Source organism: Cuculus canorus, chromosome 5 (genome assembly GCF_017976375.1).
Source record: "Cuculus canorus isolate bCucCan1 chromosome 5, bCucCan1.pri, whole genome shotgun sequence".
Taxonomy (NCBI): domain Eukaryota; kingdom Metazoa; phylum Chordata; class Aves; order Cuculiformes; family Cuculidae; genus Cuculus; species Cuculus canorus.
In genome coordinates this window covers 58,276,328-58,303,083 of record NC_071405.1, presented here as the reverse complement: position 1 = coordinate 58,303,083, position 26,756 = coordinate 58,276,328, and the positions used below count along the sequence as shown (strand labels likewise).

The 26,756-nt window shown below is 35.9% G+C and overlaps 1 protein-coding gene across 5 annotated transcripts in view; it reads right to left on the bottom strand.

Moving 5' to 3' along the window:
• The window catches only part of FSIP1 (fibrous sheath interacting protein 1), an 84,036-nt gene that overhangs the window by 40,245 nt on the left and 17,035 nt on the right, over nt 1-26,756 (bottom strand). For 4 of the 5 annotated variants that reach the window (XM_054068140.1, XM_054068139.1, XM_054068137.1 and 1 more), the window contains exons 8-9: nt 24,390-24,560; nt 17,850-17,987 (exon numbers count right to left, since the gene is read on the bottom strand). In XM_054068140.1, the coding sequence (XP_053924115.1) occupies nt 17,850-17,987; nt 24,390-24,560 (309 nt within the window). The remainder of the gene's footprint in view (nt 1-17,849; nt 17,988-24,389; nt 24,561-26,756) is intronic. The other variant, XM_054068138.1, reaches the window with a different exon arrangement.

Sequence of the window (26,756 nt, the reverse complement as noted above, 5' to 3'; positions counted from 1 at the left end):
AGCTGCACAGGGAAGTGGTGGAGTCACCAACCTGGAGGTATTTAAAAGGCATGCAGATGTGTCACTCGGAAATATGGTTTACTGGTGGAGTTGGCAGTGCTAGGTTTACAGCTGGACTCAATGATCTTAATTGTCTTTTCCAATCTAAATTATTCTAAGATTCCATGAAAACCTTCTTAGTCAAAACCATACTACATGAAAAAAGAACCATCTTTTTAAATCTATTTCTATTTATTTCAAAACTATGCATCTGATACTTTCTATGTTGAACTAAAATACTTGCGATATTTAGATAGATGTTTTAAACAACTTATACATTAGCAACTCACAACAGAAGTCCAAAATACAAGGCCACTGTTTCTATTATCACTGGCTTTCTATTCCAGAATTCATTGTGAAGACTAGTTCAAATACAAAATATCTATAGAAGAAGAAGATAAATGTTTTCAAGAAAATTGATTTGGTTTGGAGTCTTCTTTTTCATACAGATATTCTGCTCTTTCTCTGGCACAACAATAACAAAAACATAACAGAGTAACACTTTTGATTCTCCAGCTTGAACGTTTATGATAAACTCTGTTCCAAAACCTATAAAGGGAAACATGTAAATATTTCAGATTACCTGTAAATTATTATGCACGCATGTTTATATCTAAATAGTTTCAAAAGCAGCAGTAATTCTATATAACTAATTTACAAGGCTTCAAGAAAGCACAAGAAGCCCCTTTTACTTCAAGAGATATTCAAGATGTTCTTATTTTAAAATCTAAGCCACAGGTAATATATTCCATTCGATTCAGTCAAGATTTAGACAGGCAATAAATGCTGACGGAAATTACCACATAAATGACATTCCATGAAACTAGATGGGGCTGAGAATGAAAGAGTTATTTTATCCAAGTAATAATACTCATCCTGTACTCAAAATACAAAATAACATTTATCTGCTCAAAATGAAATGACAAATCTCTACTTTCTAGTTCTTCAGAAGCTAGATTTGTAAAAAACAGTCCAACAGACTTTTCAATGTTACCAATTGCAGTCGTGAGCGTAGATAATGACTGGCTTAGGCTTAGAACCTTAAACTGACTTAGACTTTAGCAGGTCCCTTCAATATTTCAAGCACAAACTATGAAACTACATGAGAGGGTTTTTTCATACCTTTTAGGCAACCTGATTACCAAGCACAAACAGCATTCATAATCAGCACATGAATACACATGCAGGACAGTAGCTATGTAAAACTAAATTAATTCCACTTTCTTGCATTGTGCTTGTTTATATAACAAGTTTTTCTATAGTGATCATTCTTGTAATGATTTAAATACTTATACATATCTTATCTGAAAGAGATGTAATGTTTTAATAGAATATGAATTGTTCAGGAAAAGAAATCTTAATTACCTATGGAAAAAATGAATATACAGACTTCTAATTGATCTTATGCAAGGAATCTCCCTCTCTGAACTTACCCGACACCGACTAACTCTCTGCATCTACAGTTAAAACTTTCAAAGTAGATCAATATGCATAAATCACTTTCCTTTCTGTACACAGGGAGATTCCGTGAAGGATCTGACAGTACAGAGAACTTTGGACAGACTTCCCCTTTCTTGACAAAAACAAACTCAAAAGGCTGAGAGAATATCAGCTTTCAGAAGTATTGTCTCAGCACTAGAAGAAATTTAGTTTATTCTTGGTTTAATTATTGTTTAATTATTTGCAGACTGCATTTTTTTGTGCCAATGTAATACTAGCTCGCCAAGTTGAAATATGCGTGTTAACTACTTTAAAGCATTCTACATGAGACAGCTATGCAAGAATGATTCAAACGACATTCCTGCAATTTCAGTCCACATTAGTATTTAAGAGTGATTTTAAGACATTTTTTTCTCTTTTTTTTTTCTTGCAATAACGAATAACCAGAATTGGATGTTTTGCTTCAAAGCAGAAACTTCCTACAATTTTCAGCTGTGGCTGACAACAGACTGTTGTGTAGATGAAGTGAATTCATTGCCAGGGGCATTCATTTCACAAAGTTGTGTTAATGATAAATTAGATGATGTTTTTGTTCAGCTGGACCAACACTAAATTCAAAATTTAGCTTGCTATACCATAAAACCCACAAGAACAGGCATTTTTCAATCTTGCATACTATATTGTTCTTATACTACATTGTTTTACTTGCTTCTACCCTCTTTAAAAACTTTAATAATTAAAGACATTAGCAGCTTCACTGTATTAAAGAATTCAAAGCCATTCCCATCTTCACTTTGTATAGTTTTTTTCCTTTTGTCCAGATCACATTTGGACTCATTTAGAAGAGGAGTGTAGGCTTTTTTAAGGCAACAGTTTTTCTTTTTTAGTGAAAAATGACCTAGTAAGGCCTAAAGATGTACGGAGATAAATTAACGTGTAACTTGGCTGTTTTCTCTAGCTTTCAGCAAACTTAAGTTTACTGTATTTCTGCATGAGATTCTGGTACCCTGCACCAAAAGCATACCTCAACAATCCTAAATTTAACCTAACTTTAAAGTTTACATAGTTAAGTGAATTTGCACATCACCTAGCAGCTTATCGTTTCAAATAAATTATTACTGTGTAAACCACTGAAATGGTTTAAAATGGAGAAGATTAAGAGCAAATTGAATTAGAAAATGTTTTCTGCTCATTGTGTTCTAGAAACAAAAAAGGGAAAATTATAAATCAAATATAAATCAATATTAAAATCACACATTAAAATCTCCTGCCCTCACAGTGAAATACGCTTTCAGTTATTTCCATGCACAATGGAATTTATAAAAGTAAATATTACTCCACATTCAAAACTAACTAAACATAAGATGAATGGCACAGAACCACAGGTGGTAGCATCCTAACTCTACAAATAGGGCTGAGATCTACCATTGCTGTATTTGGTATGGTTAGTCCACTCACACACTATGAAATGCAAAGAGAAGCACTAAAAATAATAATAAGCAGAATACAAACAGAAAGTCTAAGACACAGTAGAGAAGGAAAAGCTAAAGCAGTAAATAGCATTTTACAAATAATCCAGTGTCTGGAGTTACTGTAATAGGTTCTGCCAATGTCTTGGATGTCTGCATCAAAAACTCAGTGCCCCGGTGTCAGGTGCAGCAAACATTTAACCGGTATTTACAAATAATTTTGGTAAAGGAATGACATGTAAAGTTGTGAATTAATAAAATTTAATAGTGAAGGATGGTGGTGAATGCAGTTTTTCCACAAGCAATATGAAGTTTGCTAATATTCAAACACATTTTTTCCCATAAAATATTATTTCCCATGGGTTTTGGTTGGTTTCTTCCCTCCTCCATGGGATTACAGGGAGGTCAACTGTGAAACTACAAGGTAGATTTCAGCCTAATCATTTCCTACCCGGCAAAAATCCAGATAAGTATAATATAATTAGTAGCTTGGAGTTGGTTTATTGTATTTATTTGTTTGTGAAGCAAGCTCAATGGGGCATCAAACTAACTGTGACACATCTCTAATGGTTAACCAAGGTCTTCACTTCCCACATTCTCAGCATCAATTCATTGTTTTCAGCCACTTTTAGTTGTGTTCTCAGACAGTATCTGTCAAGCACAGAAAATACTTTCATGAAGGTCTTACCAAACCAGACATTCCAAGCATGGCTGCTAAACTAAGGATTTACTGAAAGGTCTGAGTAGCAAACGAAAGTAGTAACTTCAGTATTAAATTTCCAAATTGCTCTACCCAGGCAGATCTCTACGATAACTCATACTCCTCTGTGAATTCTCTAAAGATTTTGTGGGATTACAGTATGTCTTGATTTATTTAATCTCTAAGAAAACGCACATACAAAAGAGCCCTAATGAAGGCAATTATATATCAAGAATTAATAACAATGTATGGAGCAGATACATATCCTGAAAATAATTATTTAAATGTTTTATCTATTTTTTCCTCTTGTACTCAGAAAGGACTTAGAAACAAGAGAAAAAGATAGCATTCTCCAAAACAGAAAAAGTCATTTAAAGTCATGTACTATCTGTCAGTCAACTGTTGAGCAACACATATCAATAGAAAGAAAGAAAATTAAAAAATCCCAACCAAACAACACACAAAGCACAAAAGCGCAAAAAAAAAGGAGTTCAAGTAGGAATAATAAAATTAGCTGAGCTGGAATTGTTTCTGGCACTGGCGTTTATTTCTAACATAGTTAAATATAATTCTGACACCTAAAGACTAAAAATCCTATTATTTAAGTTCTCTGTACTGGTTAAACTGCCAGTTCCATGTCAAGAATGTTAAAGGAAATCCTTATGCCCTACTTGAAGAAAATTACCAAAACAGGGAAAACCGGTTTTATTCCAGGAGTACCTTGAAAACTGAGAAGGTACGAGATCTTTTTTTTATTATGTTTTGAATATAATAAAGACACCTTTTATAACTGTAATAAATAATATCTTGTAACTTATCCCACAGAGGTGAAAAAGTAAGAATAAGAATCAAAATCTCTAATTTAACTTCTGATCTTCTAATAAGATGAAAAGTAATCTCTGAAGCAGCAGTTGTGCAGATGCACGTTTTACCTACACAGAAAACATTCTAGTTAAGAAAAATATAATTAGCGGCAGCCTAACACTGACGGCATGAGTTTCTGCTCTAGTTCTTTCCATGACACCAAATTTAGAAGAAGAATTTAAATCAAAATATTAGTATTACATCATCTGCTTTTTCACCAGCTCACTGAGATCCTGGCCATGTTACTTTGTGTCCACTACATCATTTGTAACATCTCCAGTTCTCTAAAATGCTTTGACTTCTGCAATACAATACCAGGGGGTGGAAAAAAAATAATAATTATGTAACACCATTTTAATTTCATTTTTCCATCACAATTTTCCTGATTTTAAAAAGCATCACTCGCTCACATCAACTTCACTTTCTTTGCCCCACTTTTGACACATGCAATTACTTATCACATGGAGGAAAATGTCTGGTTTATCATTATCATCTGAGGAATTTGCATATGGGCTCTTGATTTAAAAATTTCCAAGGCCTCCTAAATGAGCAGAAATAACTGAATTAGGAAAAAAAACACAAAGCAAAAGAAAACAAATCCATCACTCATTTCAGCTCACTTTCCTTGACTTTCCATAGCAGTTTAATCCCATAAAAATCCAAAGTAAAGCCTGTCAATTATAAAAGAAAAGTGCAAAGCTCCCGATTTAAGGACTAGTTACAACTCATTAAAGTAAGGACACATATAATTTGAAGCATTAGAATGTATGCTGAAATACAATTAGTGCCTATGAATCAAATCTGGATGGATTAAACTAATTCCTGGAATGCTATTATGGAGAGTACCTTGTGGAGAAAGAATGATCCTTCTGTTTGCACAGCAACTAAACAGCTTCAATTTACTTTTAAAATTGACTTGAATGGAGATAAAGGCCCAGCATTTCCAAATGTGGCCTTCTAAATATAATCAGCCTGAATTATGCCTGTTTCACACTGCAGTACTTGCAACCTGGTTACAGGCAGCAGGGATAAGGCTGCACTCAGCTTATTTCACTGCTTAATTTATATGGTAATTACCACACCACAGCCAGAATGGAGAGCATCTGCCAAAACTGAAGGCCTCAGAATAATAAAACTGACATGTGCTGTGATATTGTTGAAGTGCTGACTAAGAAACTTCTTTTATCTCCTCTTGAAGCTATAAAATGGTATTCGTGTTATTACTAGCAGGGAATTTTAACAGCCCTGCATTGACAGCAATTATGTAACACATGCACAAAACAATAGAGTTTCACATCACTTAATAAATCCTTGAGCTCTCTTAGCTCCAGATCTATCGCTGGCTGGATTTTATGGTCTGGTAGTTCTATCTGACCTTCAGAACACTGAAGTATACAAATCACAAAAGCACTAGAAAATTATTAGAAACAACTGGCTTTTTTCCCCTATTAGATCTATTTAATGAAGAGGGCATGATGCATAATCACAGAGGTTAATTAAAAGATTTGCTCACTCACTTTTCACTGGAGCTAAATGCTGTTGTGAATCCCAGCAATAAAACAAGCAAGATCCAGATAATACTTTTCCTACCAAGAACATCTTCTTATCAAATAGCACTCGCATTAAAAAAAAAAAAGCAATTCCTGTAGCATGTAACAACAGAACAAATTAAATCTGATTTGCCTTCTGTTAATTTTTATGAGAATAAAGGCATAATTTACATAAGGAATCTAAATTTGCAGCTGATTTCCCTGCTGGTATTATCAATACAGTTTCCAATGCTATGCTTTATTTTTTTGGCTTTAATACATTGCACCTGAAGCTCTTAGCTTCATGAACAAAGCTTCATAAACTAGAAACTGTCTATTATAAACATTTTACAAAAAAAATTGCAGATAAGGAAGTATGGGTAATTGAAAAACAGGAAATACGAAGAAAAGTCAAAAGGCCATTTCTGTATCGGAACTTATACTAAAGATTAATTCATGAGGCACAAATCCTCCCTCTTCCTCCTCCAATCAAAATTATTTGATCGGTGAATCCATTCAAAACTAAACACTGTTGCACCTTCAGAAGATAAGCAGTCACTGAAAGTCACATTGTTATAAGACAGAGAATAAACCAGCTATCAAAGTTATTCAGATAATAATTTACAACACTAAGAATTCGGTTCCCTTACTATTTACCACTTATTTCTCTCCACACTTTATATCTATACTCCCAACCTATTTACAGGTTACACTCTATGTTAGTCATTCCTGAAGAGTTTGATTAACATATGCATAACTATTATTTCTAACCATTGCCCACAGATTGGTCTATATTCCCTACAAGACTTAATTTTGCAATTTCCTGAATTTGCATAATTCAAGTTTATTACCATTACATAAGTTCAAGTTAAAGACATGCCTTCCTGAGAATGTACCCTGAAGCCATTATCACACTGAACTTGAAATCACTTTTACAAATGTAAGACACAACATCTTCTTTTGCATAAAATAACAAAAAGCTCACTGTCCTTTGCTGCTTTATTACATTAAAATTCTTACTATCGCTTCGAAGTCACTTTCTTCATTACTGCTTTCTAGCTTTGTCCCTAAAAATACCAGTAATAGAAATATTTGTCAGGATTTACATTGGAATTTATTTCTCCAATCAATTATCTTAAATGAAAAAAACAGTACAAGATACTGCATATGAGTGACAACTCCAAGCAATAAACAACTCTACTTTCTCAATCACACAGGCATATCTGTTAAATATATGATAAATAAAAGAAAAAAAAAACTTTTAAAATGTAGTATCTTTACATGCAAACGATCTTATCCCAATATATGATTCTTTGGATTTTTAGAACAGAAAGAGCACTAACTGCAAAAACCTGCATTGGCAAGAGCACCTTCAATCAGAAAATTCTATAAAATTGAGAAAGTAATACACATGACTTGAACAAAAAGAGCAAAGTCCTATAGACTGCTTCTCACAAACCAGGAGCTTCCAGCACTCTCTTAATAAGTTCTGTAACACTTAAGCCAATAGTAAAGGACAGGCACTAAATGTTTGTTTTCTGCAGAATGAAGACTCCCTGCTGAGAGACACCACTTTTCCTTGAGATTTCTTTGAAGCAAAGCTTTGATTTACAGAAAGAAAAGGAGCTAGGAAGAAAAAAGGGCTGCTACAACCACATGTTCATGTTTGTATAAGCAGTTATCCAGTTTTAACCTTTCTTCCATTAACATCCTAGAAAGTGAAGCCATCCAGAATATTTAGTTAAATACTCTTCTTCACAAAAAATATTGTTTAGTGCACAATACATAACAGATATATACCACAGAATAATGACACTACTTTGCAATAAAGCATTACAGAAGATGAATTCACTCAAAAGAAAAATATACACTCTAAGCAAAGACTATCAACAGTCCAAGCAGAAAAGACTATATGATCAAAATATGAATAACAACTAGATCCCATCAGAAAGAGCCCCCCCATGTGTCAGAAAATTAAGATAACCACATGAAGAATAAGGAGGTACTCTAAAAAAAGGGGCAGTCACAGAGGGCATACAAAGGGAGATTCTTAATATGGAGTTATTTAATTTTGCATTTGGGAAAAAGAACTGATCACCTTATTTGTTTTACTCTTTAAATTACAAATAAATTTTAAAAAAGAACATATGAAGATAGTGTGCAAGTAGTCTTGAAGGAATAATTTAAAAGTGTGGGACTTCTTCTATGGAAGGAATTCAAATAAACCTATTATCTCCTAAATAAAATTGGTAGAGTAGAAAAATAAAAATGGGTCATACTAAGAAGTAGAAAAAAACATTTCTTACAAAGTGCAGTTAGCGCCTTCAGTCTTCCAAGGACAACTTATCACAGTGGGTTAAAGACTGGAATCACAGAATCATAGAACCGTGTAGACTGGAAAAGGCTCTTAAGACCATCAAGTCCAGCTCTTGGCCTAGCACTGCCAACTCCACCACTAAATCACATCCCTAAGCACCACATCCACATGTCTTTTAAATATCTCCAGGGATGGTGACTCAGCCACTTCCCTGAGCAGCCTGCTCCAATGCTTGACAAGCCTTTTAGTGAAGTAATATTTCCTAACATCCAACCTAAATCTTCCCCTGTACACATAAAAGACCATTTCCTCCCATCCTATCACTTGCTACTTTGGTGAAAAGACCAACATCCATATCACTACAACCTCCTTTCAGGTAGCTATCAAGAGCAATAAGGTCTGCCCTCAGCCCCCTTTCTGCAGATTGAACAACCCCAGTTCCTTCAGCCGCTCCTCATAAAACTTGTGCTCCAGCCCCTTCACCAGCTTTGTTGCCCTCCTCTGAACATGCTCCAGAGGACCTCAATCTGCTCCTTGTAGCGAAGGGCCCAAAATACAAGACAGTATATGACATGTAGCCTCACCAGTGCTGAGTACTGACTCTCTTGTCAGCCAGGCTGGTTGTTTTCTCTGCTTATCTTTTGGCACGTGGGGACAGCTTGTTCCTGCAACTTTAAGATTTCCTTCTTGAAGAATGTGCATCGTTCCTGAACTCCCTCACCCTTCAGGACTGCCTCCCAAGGGACTCCGGCAACCAGGCTCCTAAACAGGCCAAATTCTGCCCTCCAGAAGTCCAAGGTGGCAGTTTGGCTGACCTCTCTCGTCACTTCTCAAAGAATTAAAAACTCTATCACTTCATGATCACTATGCCCAAGTTGGCCTCCAGAGACGATGACTCAACCACTATCCTGGGCAGCGTGTTCTAACGCTTGACCACTCTTTTGGTGAAGAAAACTTTCCTATGAGCCAGTCCAAACCTCCCTGGCACAACCTGAGGCCATTTCTTCTTGTCCTATCTCTTGTTACTTGGGAAAAGAGACCAACACCCACCCTGCTACAATCTCCTTTAAGGTAGTTATAGAGAGCAATAAGGTCTCCCCTCAGCCTCTTCTTTTCCAGACTAAACAATTCCATTTCCTTCAGCCAATCCTCATAAGACTTGTGGTCCAGGCCCTTCACCAGCTTTGTTGTCCTCTTCTGGACACAGTTCAGTAACTCGATGTCTTTCTTGTACTAAGGGGCCCAAAACTGAACACAGTATTTGAGTTGTGGCCTTACCAGGGCCAAGTTCAGGGGCATGATCACGTCTCTACATCAGTCACAAGTCCTTCTCTGTTCATAAACAACAAGTCCAATGGTGTGCCTTCCCTAGTTGACTCACTTGCCAGTTGAAAGTAGAAACACAGCCTTCCCCTGCAACACTAACAGAGAAACAGAGGCTTTTCTCATAATGCACAGGGGGCAAGCAGGCCAACAAAACAAGACTTCTTTCCTAAAGAGATTAAAGAACAGTGCTAACTAACTGGCAGCAAGGAACGAAGAACGCCTAAATTTGCCAACAGAAATGTGTAACAAGTAAACATCTTCTCTTTGCCTCAAAACTACATGCAAACTTCAACAATGAAAATTTTATCCTGTGGACACCTGTATTAACCAGAGAAATTGTTCATCGTTATTTTAATACTACCTATAGCTAGAAACAATAGTCATTGCATTGAACTGTGGTGCTAGATGTTGTACAAACACAGAAAGAAAATCCCAAACAAACTTGTAAGTATATCCATAGAAAAGCTACATATACACAGGTAGTAAAGTACCAGGAAACCACTGAAACTCCACTGCTCAATATGCTCGACTGTCTTAAACCAGAAATGTAACCCTCATCAAAGGATTGTATTCATCATCACTTCATGCATTCATCATGATGTACTCATCATCACTTCCTCTGAAAGTGTTTTGAAAAGGCTTTAGGCAGAATGGATGAAGAGCAGCAATATGTTTGAAAATATAACAACTGGGGGACGAAGAGCACTGCTCTGCTTTGAAGCCATGTACTTATCTCAACCATGAACTAAAGAGGACAGGTTGAGAGAAAGGGAAGTTAAAAGGAGTGAAAAAGAGCCTTGCAAGTGGATACATGCAACCTGCGTTAGATGTCATGGTGGGAGAGGTCAGGGAGCAGATAGAAGGATAGCATAGAAGAAAAAGTATGAAGCAAGTGCAAGAACAGTGTTATACCCTATTTTTTTGAGGTCAAAGAATACAGAGGATGTGACAAATGTAATGTAAGAGCATAGAAGCAAATCAGTTTTCATTAATTCTGTCATCATCTAAGACAAAACACATTTCCAATAAGAATTTGTTTGACACCGTTGAGTGCCATTTATAACAACAATCAACAAAGTAGTGCAGTTACAGGCCAGTTTAAGTCATGTCACAGACAAAACTGAAGGAGATTGAACAATGACTACAAATAGCAGTAAATTTATTTAGAGCTGGGCGAGTAGTCAAAAGATAGTTTGTTATTTTGAGATGGCAGATACCATAACATACAGGATAAAAAAGATGACAAATCTCAGCTCTATGAGAAATTAGATCATATGCAAGACATTGAGAAAGAGAATGGGAACAAATGTAGTAGTTGGGGGGAGAAGGGGAGGAATAGACAAAAGGCTTCATTTCTTAAAACTTATCTGAGAGAAGTACAAGAAGGGAGATGCATCGCAGTTTTCTCCTACACATCCTGGGACAAACAGTTAACAAAGTCATTGTCTTAACTGGAAACTACATTTTGGGAGAAGAAGTATCAGAACATTGATTTGACAGAGAATTTTATTATTCTCACCTAGAAACCCATTACGTTTAAAACAGCTCTCATTGCAGGAATCAAATTCCAGAAATCATTTCTCAAACACAGTATCAACATATAACTAATATTTATCATGCAAGTTGGCACTGTTACTTACCACCACATGGATGTAGTTTATTTATGTAGATGCTAGAGCCAGTTAAATCTATTACCTTCATTTTCCATATAAACTAGAAGTATCATTATGATTTTAACAGATATTCCAATATAATTTAGTATTAAAAACTTGAAATTTATACAAAAGTATTTAATTAAGTCTTATTGCAACTAAGAGTTTTCAAGTTATTTATGATAAATACTTCTAGCACCTGCTTCACTCTTGTCCACAGTACTGTCAGCAAAAAAAAGAATAAACAGGAAACTTACTTTAATCATACCAGTGAAATATTCAAATTTAATCAATCTACTATTAATCTTATTGCTTCTCTTCATGTTAAATGAAGAAATAAAGGTTTTCACACTAGTATTTCCCCCAGGTGGAAAGGCCACCACATCTCATCATGAAATAATTTTGTACAATCACATAATGAGAATGAATTTTTGTAAAATTTGAATAAATAAGATCTGTTTGAACCTGGCAACAACCTGGCAAGAAACTTTAGGATCTGGTAGATACTTTCAGAAGAAATAATGTAGAAGATGGTACATCTCAACCATATTTAGATAAGTTATTCTATTTCCCTTTTTTTGGTGCAATGAAATATGCGTTATGAAAATGTTTTTTTAAACAAGTTCAGCTTTTATGCCAAACATATGCTTATTCAGAAACCAGAACACATGATATTAAGTGAATCAAAATAAAGACGTTTGCTATTTACATGCTAATGCACAGCATATTGGAAGAACCCAATTGGAAGAAGGACTAACAATGCATAAAGCAGGCAAAAAATATGGCTATGTTCCTGTGGTCAAAAGCATTAGCAATTAATTTCAGTAAACAATCATTGAAAAACATATTACAGGATTGTCTGGTGGACAAATTACTCTTCAAATATGCAGCAGAACTTTATCTTAGTCACTCCTTCCCATTAAAGGAGGTGAAAGGAATCATGGTAGAAGTCAGAAACAAATTATTCTCCTTTTCTGAAGGGTGTCTAATACAGGCACAGGATCAGGTGTATTGAATTCAATCAGTTTCAGGGGAAAAAAATGGAATAAAATTAAGTATAACAATCCACCTCATCATCCTGATGCAGGGTAAACCATTAAATGGTTCATAAGACCTTCTCAAGCACTAAACAATAATTCTTTTTATCCTGAGGTTACCTTTACATCCTGCAGACACAAATTATTCTGTATCAAGAAGATAAGATTCATGGCTTTTGGAGCAAGCTCCTGCAGGTAATCAAAGCTCTTGACAGCACTGATACATTCACTTATTTTTGTTCTGCACTATCCACACCATTTGCTCACTTTCCTGCGAAGTTCAGCTACTCAGCTAACTGAATATGTGTACTTCCATATTATTCAATTAAAAAAAAAAAAGACCTCAATAATTAATAATCATATGTTGTATTTGGCCAATGAATTGCATAAACTTGTGAAAAAATAATCCCAGAGATGTATAGACATTTGATGATAAATTTAAGACTATGCAAACCAGATTTAGCTCATGTTTTAAAGGTATTTACTGCAAGTAGATTTTTTTTTTAAAGTAGGTATCAACATATCAGTGGTGCTAAGAGGTAATGCTATTTATACATAAGTATGTATACACACATCTATATACATACATATTCAATATGTGTTTGAAATATTTTTTAATTTATATATTTAAATAACATCCCCAAACATACACCTGTGGCTACATTTTGGCAGGAAAAAACCAGCTGCCAGTGGAAAACATTTCAAATAGCACACATATAGCCAGCAAAGGTGAAACTATCTTACTTAACAGCTTGCTTGGATACACATTTAAACCTACTGTCTGCCATGAAGAAATTCAACACATCATCAATTATGCTACTGTATTATCACAAATGGCCAAGTAGTAGGATAGAAAAATAACTATATTTATTATTCTTCCTATATAAAATTCTTTCCATTAATGCTCAGCAACACTCATTCGGCAGCTGAACATTTTTTTAAGCAGCAGTTAACAATGCAATTCACAAAACAAAGATAAGCTCAATGGTTTCCAGGAAACTGAAAGATGAAAGAATGTGGAGAGAGTCAGCCATGGTTTCAAATGAAGAACAAGTGAACTAAGGTCAAACTAAAACCTAAAAGAAATTCAGCAAGGGCCCAAAAACCACAGTACAGATACATTTCATTTGGATTGAAATTTCACAATGCATTTCAACAATGCATACAATACATTCTTTGGTATATTAATTCACTGGGGACAATTTTTTTTCAAAATAAAGGAGGAACTCAGATTTCAAAGTCTTAGTTTCATTACTTCAAGCATAAATAATACTTAACAGACTTTGCAGTTTTTGTATCGATTGTAAAGTATGTTGAAGTCTTATCTTCCAGCTTTTTTTCATGTGCCGAGTCCCAGACTTAGCTGAAGCAAAGAAGACTCGTAGCCTACGTGAGGTAAAGTGTAGTGGAGGAATCCATAAATGTCATCATTTCTGAAGCCAGCACCTACTAAATAGCCTAGAAATGTATTCCTCCCCCTTGAAGAGAATGTGAGGAAACCTACCATTATACAAATCCATTTGAATAATTCATTTTTGCAGTAGTGGAATAAATACAGCATTCTATCATACACAAAAAAAATATTAATAAAGTTACCTTTATACCCACTGCAAGTTACTCCCTAACACACAAATCTAAATTCTGCTCAGTTAAATTAGCCATAATTTCCATTTAGGAAACAAACAAACAAAAGAAACAACAATAAAAGGTAAAGATTTTATCTGAGGGATTTTTTTTTAATACATTTTAAAAAGTCATCTCTTGGACGTTAAATTTGTAAAATACCATATTTTTTAATTATAAAGCCCAGTAAAACCATGCATTCATAAATAACATTTATAACTGCTGACGAGTCACCTCCTCTACTCAGAGCAGAGAATTCATTCCCAATTTTAGGCAGTGAATTACAGTGGTTGAGGAAAGAGTAAAGAAGAAATTTAAACGCAATGCAAATTTTAAATAGATAATTTAATTTGCTAAGCTAGAAAAATAAATGAACATTAAAAGCTGCACATCTGGAATCTTGCCAAAAGTGAGAGACAGTCTCTCACAACCTGTATTGTATACCACAGAAATGATATTTACAGCAGTAATAATATGGTCTAGAAGCATGCCTAGGCATTCCTCTTCTGAGCTACAGTGAAGAGTGCCACCTATTGAATAACAAAGAGTATTTCCAGAAACAATTAAATTATTCTGGAAGCATGTCACTGACATACTTCCCCCCGGTTCTCAGGCTAAGCATTCAGTTTAGCTTTTCATCACACAGCTTCCTGGTAGAAAGCAGTTTTGCTGCTAACATTGTTAAATGATTGATGGTTGGCAAAATACTACTCTGGTGTAGAGAAAAGGCACCTAATCCACACTGCATAAGAATGACTTATTTTTTTAGACATTCCTGCATCAAATAAGGAAAAAAATTAGCTGGCATATATGTTGCAACAGAAGGAGGTACCATGCTATTTTGTCCAATCTTCTCTAGTAATAACTGTATTTTCCAGAAACAGAAGATTAGAAGGTATCAAGGACACAAAACTATACTTTCTATACATTTTACTTCACTCTTAGAAGGAAAAGAAGTACTTTCATTCATAGTTGAATATTTATTTACTCTGGCAACCAAAGTATCTCAGATAGGACCTAATACATAAATAGCTCATATCCATATAATATATTCTGAGTCATGCTACGGAGTAGCACCAGATAAGAAGACACAGTAAGTCTTCCCAAAGAAGGCTTCCCAGGTGTTGCATAGCATGCAGCAAAGCTAGCCTTGCCATGAGTTACACATTGGTAAAATATTCTATGTTTATAAACACTTTAAACAAACATTACAGTCTATCAATTTAATGTTCTAAATATAGGCAATCTAGTCAAGGAAAAATGTGTGGTATGTTGCAAGAGTCTGCGTGTAGTGTGATACCAAACAATACAGTCATAATCCAACCAAGACTTGGAACAGACCCACTTATATACAAAATATTTGAATTAGTCAGCAGCCCACTGCATTTCCCAGGCCTCCTGTAGACTATCACACAGTTCCCAGACGCACTTCCTCAGATTGTGTTTGCCTCATGCACAAGGTCAGTATTGACAAAGAGTGATATAAAGGTCAATGACTAGGAAAAGATGACAATACGCAGACGTAATTTATCAGTTTACCCATTAATCTATTCAATATACTTAAGCTCCACAGAATTTCTCTATTTATTTGCTTCCCATCTTTTAACTGTCTAATATAATAGAGCAATGGATTAAAATTAAGTTCTACTATTGTTTTGGTACTGTGAACAGATAAGAGCTAAATAAGCTGCCTTAGAGTAGCTACAAACACACACAAGTGAACAGCCTCTAAAGCAACCACCGGCTCCTCGTCCGAAGCTTTTGTTCCCATTGATTGTAAGTACAGAAGCTCCATCTTCTCTGTAACATGGCCTTTGCTATTGGAAAGCTACCGTTAGGTCTGCCTGAGACATCTCTTCTCCATGTTAAACAGACCAAGTCTCCTCAGCCTCACAGGTCAATGACTTTAACCCCAAACCTTCTCGGTGGCCCTCTGGTGAATCAGCTCAGGTGCGTCAACACCTTTCTTTCCTGGGAAGCCCACAACTGAATGTGATACTCATAGACACAGCCTGAGTACCAGGTACAGGTTTTGCTTATGTTGATATGTTTCTTGTGTTAGCCAAGTACACGGCTAACCTTCATCACTCCCGGGCATGCTTCTGGCTCACGTGTAGTCTATCGCCTACAACGATGCCAGGTCCTTTTCAGCAGGGCTGCTCCATGACCAGTCAGACTCCACCTTGCAATGGTAGAGGAAGTTACTCCTCTCTAATGCCAATCTCTGCATTTGTCCTTGACAGATTTCACAGAGTTCCTGTCAGCTCGCTCCTCCAGTCTGACTTCCAGGGACTGCCCTCCCATCTACAGAGCAGATCTAGTCATTTCATCAAAGATGGCACTTAGGTTGGTCAAACATGACTTACACTTAGTAAATCCATGCTCTTTATTCACAATCGCCACCTTCATTTGCACACCTCTTATTTTTATTGCCTATACTGATGCCTCTTGCTAATGTATCCAAATACTTGGGGCTTCCTAGTAAAAATCCAGCTTCATTGGGTCACCCATGCCAGCTGTCATTGCACCTCAGTCTCTTATACACAACTGTATCAGTTTGTCTTCCCCACATAGCACATTCTGCGGAGAAACAAAAGCTTTCTCATCTCAAAATAGAAAAGTAGCACTAAATTAAGTTGCTAAAATCTTAAAAACATGTGCACATAACCAGGTTTTAACTGCTACTGCCAGCTTCATCATGCAATAATGCTCTTCTGAGTCTTCAGCAGTTTCATTTCTGACTTCCCCAGAGCACGGCAAACTTTCAAAGTTTTGTACAGTTATTAAAAAAAAAAGAAAAGGCAAAAAGGGAAAGAGATTTTCCTCCTGTGATCTTACGAAGGTTTATGAGATTAGCCAAATGACAACATTGGCTTTCAGGCCAAACAAATGACAATTGTATCATCTTAGGACTCTTCTTTTAAATTCATCTTTTTTGAATGTTTTATACGTTTTCTCCCTAATTCTCTTCTGTATAAGCCACTTTGTAGGTCTCCCAGCACAGAGCAAGCAGAATGTTTACAATGTATATTTAAAAAAGAGTAAAAAGATTTATGAAGTCCTTGAGGTTCCCCTGTCACCAGTTTTTAGTTAAAATGTCCTTATTGTAACTTGAGAGTAATGTAATTAATTAAAAATATTGAAAGAGAAAAGAATAGTAATACATTATTTGAGAGAGACACACAAGTTTTGGGTTGTCAGTCTCAGTTCTATGACTTAGAAATAACTTAGTATGCAGAAATTATGTTTAGCAATAGGATTCTCTTGGATTTTAAACTGTCTTTTCCATACCCATTTTTACTCAAAGTAGTAAGAAGGATGAGATGTACTGTACTTATTCTAAAATAGTAATGATTTTTTACTGTCATTTTACTTACATGCTCCTGTTTTAAAGGCCCTTGCACCTATTAAATTCATGTATTAAATGAGAATTAAATTAAAAAATACATTAAATTAATTCAATAAAAGTATATAACTTAGCATATAATAACTTAGCATATACAATGTTCCCACCAGACCTGGTCCTTCAAAGAACACTGAATTACATGAGCCATTAAAAAAATGCTTTTAGGATATATTTATATGTGGTTGTTTATGCTATCCCCCTCTGGGGAGGAAGATAAAGTAATAATTTATCTCACTCTGAAAGACACTATGTTAATGGGAAACATGCATAATGACTGAAAAACATTTCCCAGATTAAGAAAAATTATTTGAGACTTTCACTTGTATATAACTTTGGGGATTCCTTCAGGAATGTACACAAGGTTTGTAGAATTCAGTTTTATGGAATGATAAACTCCAAAGTTTTCAAACTCAGGGCAGAAAAATACAACAAAAATTGGAGACTTACAAAATTTTCCTCTAGGCATTTCAGCTGATGATCTATTTCTTTCAGACGATTTTGTTGATCACATTGTTCCTTATTGTCCCGCAGAACTTTTTCACCTGGAACTGCTTCTAGGCTTCTGTTTGCATAAGCCAGAGCTTCCTGACAAAAGGAAGAATAGGCAGAAGTTAAACATATGACTTCATATTGCTTCAAAGCTGGACGAGTGCTCTTTTGACTTCTATTATGAAAATACTGTTATACTTGGAGTAATGCGTCGATTTCAAATTTCACGAATGTATAATTTTCATAACGCACATTTTCAAATACAATAGCTAAACATCAGGCGGACTTATTTCAGTAAAAGAATACTTCCCCTTCAAATTTTAAGAGGAACTTCTAAGTCTAGAGAGCTAACATTTTGATGCTTAAAATCTCTAGAACAACAAAAATCCACTGAATGATGAGTTCAAAGCCTGCTACTACTAACCATATCGGGATCAGAATTAAGCCAGGAAGAACTAAGCTGAAATGACTGTAGGTTTTGTTTACTGGATATCAATGAGAAATAACCCTCTCTAAGTTGGAGTTAGATGTACAACCATTATTAAAGGTGTGGGTTACACATTCTCACATCCTTCAGTAGCTTTGGATGGGATTCTGAAGTTTGTATCTGTCCTGAATACACTCAAGGTTCAACATTACATGTAATTTGGATCATTAAAAATGACAAGTATTGGCAAAACAGTGAAGTTATGTTGTAATTGGAAAACAACAGAGCTTTCTCTTGCAAACTAATGGAACTACGGAACTCAAGGAGTCCAAATCATGGGCGGGGGGAAATACAATCAAAAAAAACCCTGTTAGTTAATTCAACCCAGTGGAACCATTTAATGGAAACATACCCTATTCATTCTTATTTTCAGAAGCAGCTCAAGCAGTCTTAATAAAGAAACAGAAGGAAAGGAATTTCAAGTACCATTTCTAATTGGAAAGAAAAACAACCTTTGCAATTTAACATTGAACAGAAAATTTCTCAATTACAATATGTGAAAAACAAAGAACATCTCTAAACAACTTCTAAACATCAAACAAATCTATGAGTTTTGACATTTATACCAAACTATTAAGTGCCTGAAAATAAACATTTTAACCCAGTAAAAATCTTTGAATATATATTTACAGTTGGCAATACTTGGCAGTACCACAATGCCAGTAAATTTTCCCTTAACAGAGAGAGATATAAGTAGTACCATCTGTTAATGACTAGAATCTCTCCAAATTGGACTGAAACTTAATGTGGGCCACCTAAACCCAAATTCTTAATAGTGGGCTCTTAAATACAGAGGTTTTTTAACGATGTATGATGTTCAATGTCAAGAAGTCTGCATGACTGGCATCTATACAGAACATAAAAAACCAAAAGACTTATTTAAACTTATATTTATTAATATATGAAATAAGGATATGACGTTTATATCTGCAATATAAATACAAAGCTGGCAAAGCAGCTTTAAGTATAACAACTTAAAAACTTCCCTCTATAAGAGGAATTGCTTTTACATGGCTTTGTTCTTTCAGTGATTTTAATGCAAGTGAAATTATTCATGGAAGGGCGAGAGGAAGATGATAGCACCATATTTTTTTTCTTTTTATATTAAAAAAAAAAAGTTATAGCTATTTCTGTAATTACAATTCTAAATCCAGTCTTTGATCTGTGCATGTACAGAGACATTGCCATGTCAGCAGCTAGTGCTCAGCATAGATCAGAGCTTCAGTCGTAACTCTTTGTTTTAAAAAGCACTGTTATGGATGCTCCTGTAAGGATATGTAACTAGTGGTAGTGAGAAGTCACTAAATACTGCGTTACACTTCCCAGTATTTTATTTTGGAGTTGGTATGCACAGACTACTGGTTGAATATTTTTTATATCAATTCAGCCTTCATCAAAGAACAGAGCTTGAAGTGCAAACAGCATGTCTGAAAATATTATTGCTGCAGTACCAACTTTCTTTTCCACACACATATTTGAAGCAAAGGTTTATGTAGATCTCTGCCTTAGCCTTTCAAATAGTTTCAGGCATACATGTTTCATTGTACAGACAGCTCAGCTGCTGCAAGAGCTTACAAGCCCCTTCTTCAAACTTCAGGAAAACTACATATCACACTCAGTATGATTTTAAGCCTGGTTGCTTCTCTAGTAAGATAATATTGTTCTATCAAAAGAAATTCTTAACCAGGGTAAACGTGACAATTCTATTCTCTGCAAACTTTCCTTGAATATCAATTTCTGCCACAATACTGAGCCAGTTCTTACCAGTGTGCTGGATAAAATTTGAACTAAGAACCAGAAAGCAGAAGTAAAAAGCACTTGTTTCAACATTTCTCCAACACCAACATCCACAACTGATATAACTGTATTTAGATGAGATGGTAAAAAAATTGTTAGTATTTACTCTCTTCTCTGATCAGCATGGTTTTGCACATTTCAATTACATTCCCTCTTACTCAATTTTTCCCCATCTCTGTGTAAGTCACTCCTTGCACAGAAGCCATCCTATGCTTCTGAGCATTCTGGTAACCAGTTTTGCATTTTTTCTGTACTGGTTACGAGATCTGGGGACCATGGATGCACAATAGTCAAGCTATATGGTGCACTACAGACTTGTACAGCAGCAGTGATATCTTCCGTTTCATCCTGTATTCCTTTTATAACTGTTCCAAATAACCTATTTGATATCTGCTGCTTTCACAGAATCATTTTTACAGTCCTATTTCTCTCATCTCTGAATAGTAACTGATCAGAACTCACACCATATGAGCAAAGTTAAGACTTTTCCCCACTTAATAATTTTTTAATATTTTTCTCAACATGTCATTAAATAAATGCAGGAAGTATTACATCACAGCCAACATTTTATTGCCAATGTTTCAAACGTTTCAAAACATTTTATGTTTCAGTTATATCACACATGTAGGTAGTCAAGTACCTTTGAGTTTAAGAAATACCTAAAAGTCTTAGAGATGAGGTAGGAAATATAACATGAGTGAAGATAAAAGCACTTGGCAACAGCCAAAGCTGTAACAATTATAATGCAAAATAGGTACATCCAGCATTTGAAATGCCCAAAATTATTTGTTGCACACCCTTTTCTCCAAAATTCCATAAATAAATAAAACCAAAATCCCATGTAATGAAAGATGTTGGCGTCACATAATCTTGAGTCACAAAACCAGCTGATCAGCTTATTAATCTGCTGCTAACCATGCCCTGAAATAGAGATACCGGTCAAAACCAGCTATTCTAGTGAAGTGCAGGCATGCAATATAGGCCATGAGAGAATTAATTAATTGAAACATTAGTGCATCTTCAGATATTTTTTATCATTTTGAGTATTTGTTTAGTTTTAAACTGTTAAGTATATAGTTTATTGCTATAATTGAAAAATGGATTATTTTTCTGATACAAGAAACCCAATCAGGTATAAAAGAACTCATCAAGGTACTACACAACATTACAGTAATTATCTTTATAATACAATTAAGCAGACAGATATTATCTTTTTTTAAAACATCGTCTTCATTTCATTTTACTTTTAAGCTGGTAATTGTACTCTTCACACTCTTACACTTAGTTTTCTTCATCCTACCAACTTTCCTGTCTCTTCCAGGACTACATTCAATTTAACTTGTTTTTTCCCAAAAATACTGAGTAAGACAGAAGCTTTTTAAATATTTCACTAAGTTGGCACAACAACAAAGACACACTGCAGAGAAATACAGTTCTGATGAGAAACATTTCCATGTAAAAGAGAACATTAGTAATGGAAAACCATTCTGAATCCAGCTGGAGTCACTGCACAAAAAGATGAATCTGTGCTCCTCTGTAACAGCTCATCTCTGGTACTGTAGGATAATTAAAGCCAGTCGTTACAGATTTCAGGGTCAGAGCACAGTTCCTATATCCTGACAAAGTATCTATCAGTGGTAGAAAGCAGATCTCCCACTGAGCCAGTGGTGATTAAGAGTTTGCATTTTTAAAGTTATATCTAATGCATTTCTTGGAAGTAAAGAATGTGCAGCTTTATGATAGGCAACTCTAGGCTAATCTTGTTTTAATTACTTCTAAAATTCTAACTGAAAATCCAAGCAGATAATTTATACACTAACAGCTTTTCCCAATGTTCCCCATCACTAATGCATTACACCCTACTGAACAACAGCAGATGAAATCCACATTATGAAAATCAGAAAGAATTTCAGTACCGATTTTTATAAGAAAGATTAATATCACTGAAATCAGCCTCTTCTCCAAAGAAAAGGATGTCCATGTTCCAAATTAGACTTGTGTAGCGTAACAACTAGACTAATTCAAATTAATTCTGTACTTTCAGAGGTGTCTTTTTGCCTTCTCCTAGAACCTTAATTTAAAAAGCTGAACTCGTAAGAAACAAATATTGGAGGGCATTCAAATTTATTTCCATAGCATATGAGCCAACACCTTTATCTAGCAATTCAGTCTTATAGCATTGACATCAGTTATGGGAGAAGTAGTGATACGATCTAAGCTGAAATTCAGTATAAAATAAATCAAGAAAAACTTATCTGAGACTTCAACATTACCAGATTATCACTAAAAGATTTGAATACTACAAATCCCCAGTCCTACCAACACATATTTTGTTTCTCACAATGTAGATTGCACCTACCAAATCAAGGTCCAGGAAGAACTTATCATTGACTTGCCTAAAGTCTGGATCACAATGAAAGAACAGCAACCACTAGATACCCTGTGTTCTGCTGAGAGAAGCAGCTTTGAACACAAAGAAAATCAGGAATGAAGGCACCTACACGACTCTGGAGTGAACAGGGAAGGCAGCTGGAAATCAGACTTCTAGAATTAGGTATCTGCACAGTGAGATTTGTTTTGTTGTTTGTTTCATTGTTTTTTTCTTAAATTTGTTTTGTATTTATGCAAATAGTGCCTTAAATCCAGTCTTAAAATAGCTACAGCCTCCTACTCACTTCAACTTAGTTATTGTGTTTAGCTCCTTCTCTAAACTTATAAAACCACCTCTAAATACTCCTATTCTTTGGTAGCTTTCATCAAAATGACTCACATGTTTAAGTTTACCTGAACAAAACAAAAAAATTACAAATGGAATCCTGTAAGTGTTCCCTGGAACTACAATGACTGAAAGCCTTTTAAACGCTACAAAACAAAGTTAAAGGGCAAATGCTTTTCACTAATGAGGGAAGCTTATGGTGACTATCTCTTTTTGATTGTTACTTTTAATATTATTCAAAAAGATAATGCATTACTTTTAAATAGGCATACACAGAAATGCAAGTTTCTATTCAAATCCTTTCAAGTTTTTACCCGAAAAGGAAGCAGCAAGAAGCACTTGGACAAACGCTCCTTAGAATGTTCATTACCATAGGCAGTCGCACTAAATTCAAGTTGCTGTCTCCTACCAGTGAGCGTCAGACCCAGCAGCAACCATTGATAAGCTCAGGCCCATCAGCTTCAGATAATGACTAATCGCATTTGCATAACTGATTACCCACTAGAGGGAGTCGCTGTTTCACACTTTAAATCCCAGGTGGTAAATACAGAACATCAACATGTGACTTCCCTGGAACTGCCAGAGCAACAGAAAACACTATTACAGGTAAAACAATACCTGAAGTTCAGGACGAAGATAATATAAAAAATTACAATAAAGTGCTCTTTAGAAAAAGAAAAAAAAATCCCACAGTTATTTTAGACATTCAGAGATATATCTCACACTGGTAACTGAAAACAGTTTTTCCAACGTACGCTCTTATGGAGCCTCTATCTATAAACTGTAAATTGTACAAAAGTAAAAAATTCTTGTGCAAATTAGTGCAAAATAGGAATTGTGGTATTTCATGTTGCATTTCCTCCATTATATCAGGGCAACAATACTGGGGCATAGGATAAATTGCAGTCTTCTACATACAAAATTCAAACAATCATTTCTCAAGGCTGACATCTCAACAGTTTCCCTGGCAAGGAAAAAGGACAAACACTGTTAAAAACAAGGGAGATAATTTAAATTTATTTTCTACAGTCTTTAAGACTGATTATCAGTAATTGCTTTATCTTTCATATCATAAATGTAGAGGCACTTTTGGAATCCTGAGTTAAGAAGAAATCCAATTCTAATTCCCAAAGATGAATTATTATGGGAGAGGCGTCACTATGCTGACAAAACCAGAGGCCCTCATGCAGTTTAAAACATCCGAGTTACCAACTCCTGCATATGAAATTTCTTGTTGAAAGTGAGGAATCAACAAATGTTAAAAGCAAGACATTTCTTTAATTATATATCACTCAAAATAACAACATACTAATTTTCTGTATGATTTCTTTAGCCAATATTTTCACTATTTAACATATATACTTTGAGAATAAATAGGACATAACTGAAGAAAAAAGCAAAAATACAAATGTATATGCATGCTGTATTTTCACTTAATTCAGATCTCCACATGCACCAAACAAGAAATCTGCAACATAAGCTCTGTTCTGCAATATACCTGATAAATCTGGCTTGGAGATTTTGAGCAAGAGTTGGAAATAGCAGAAAAATCCCCCCCATTAGAGAGTAGCACTTGAAGCTTAATGTTTATCTCATTGAGGTGATGAAATTCAATCGGTTCAGGTGTGTATCCTTCTCCTGGTGCTAGCAAACCAGAGACATCCTCCTGTTGAAAGATACAGAAAATATTTAATGCTCATTCCCAAAGGAAACAGACTATAAAGGCAGTAACATGTCAAGTGCATTTATTTTCAGTATATAGATGAAATATACCAATATTCAAGTACCAAACACACTTGAAAAAAAACCCAACTCCCTTGATTAAGTTCTCTTTAAGCTGTAGTGAAGTGCTTTGGATAGTTAACCCCTTTTCCTTAACGATGCATCTCACTTTATGGCCTCTTAGCCAAGTTTGTCAAACCTTGAAAACAGTCTCATGCCATGCCAAGCCATGCCTATCACAGCTCCCCTCCATGGATGGAAACTCTTCCCTCATGATTTCTGTAGTCATTCAACATAGCAGTTCCAGCTCCCTTTTGAAGGATCACAGAATCACAGAATCGTTTAGGTTGGAAAAGACCTTTAAAAACATTGAGTCAAACCATAAACCCAACACTGCCAAGTTCACCACTATGTCCCTAAGCACCACATCTACGCATCTTATAAATACCCCAGGGATGGTGACTCTATAGATAACTTCCCTGGGCCTGTTTCAATGCTTGATAACTCTTTCGGTGAAATAATATTTCCTAACATCCAGCCTAAATTTCCCATGGTACAAACTGAGACCGTTTCCTCTCATTCTGTTATTTGTTAGAAGAGACCAACACTCACATCACTAATTGCTTGTCACCATCTAATTTGCATATAGATCAATGTTGGACAGTAAGTATCACTTCATGGTGCCACTGGCATGAAAATCAGTTCTAGAAGTGTTGTGCTCCTTTGCAAGATAGTGCAGAGGACAGAGATGAAGAGGAATGTGTCTGGCCAACATAGATCCTAAGCAGAATACAAAAAGAACGTGCTAACAGCTCACATTTTCAATGCTAATACCAAAATGGAAAAGCACAGCCCTCAGAAACTGTTCTCAACGTCACCCTAAATCACTTCTGTAATGCTTTGCATCTCAGCGCTCCCTGTCTGCACACTCAATCTGGAGACATATTATAGCTTAGGTCCAAGGAACTGTACAGAGCTGGCCATATAGCAAACGTGCGACGGGAAGATACTTCTTGCTTCTAAAAAAGATAAATGCAAGTCAACAAGCATAAAATTGAGATGTTCTCAACTACACTGAACACATCTTGACAAATCCCCCACAATGAAATTGCATCTCAAAGTCTGGTAGCAAATGCAGAGATAAATCTGTTCTGGTATGCAATCAGACCTGCCCAGCAGGTCCAAATCATAGAAATAAAGAATGGTTTGGGTCAGAAGAGACTTTAATATCACCCAGTTCCAACCTGCCAGCCATGGGCAGGGACACCTCCCACTGGATTAGGTTGCTCAAAGCCTCACCCCTCCTGGCCTTGAACACCTCCAGGGATGGGGCTTCCATGACTTTTCTGGACCGCCTGTTCCAGTGCCTCACCAGCCTCACAGTAAAAGATGTCTTCCTAATATCTAATCTAAATCTCCCCTCTCTTACCCTAAAACCATTACCTCTCATCCTATCACTGCACTCCCTGATAAAGAGCCCCTCCCCAGCTTTCCTATAGGCCCCCTTCAAGGTACTGGAAGGCTGCTATAAGGCCTGCCAGGAGCCTTCTCTACTCTAAGCTGAACAACTCCAACTCTCTCAGCTTGTCCTCATATGGGAGGCGTTCCAGCCCTCTGATCATCTTCGTGGCTCTTCTGGACTCACTCTAACAGACCCATGCCAAGGACTCCAGAACTGAACACAGTACTCCAGGCAAGGTCTCACAAAAGTGGAGTAAAGCAGGAGAATCACCTCCCTCAACCTGCTGGCCACACTTCTTTTGATGCAGACCAGGACGTGGCTGGCTTTCTGGGCTGCAAGCACGTATTACTGGCTCATGTTGAGCTTCTCATCCATCAGCACCCCCAAATCCTTCTCTTCAGGGCTACTCTCAATCCATTCTCTGCCCAGCCTGTAACCCTGCTTGGAATTGCCCCAACCCAGGTGCAGGACCTTGGACTCAGCCCTGTTGAACTTCATAGTGTTTACACGGGTCCATCTCTCAAGCCTTAAAGGTTCCTCTGGATGGCACCCTTTCCCTCCAATGTGTTGGGAAGCTTGGTGCGCCACACAGCTTGGTGGCATCAGCAAACTTGCCAAGGGTGCACTCAATCCCACTGTCCATGCCTCTGACAAAGATGTTAAACATCATTGATCCCAAAA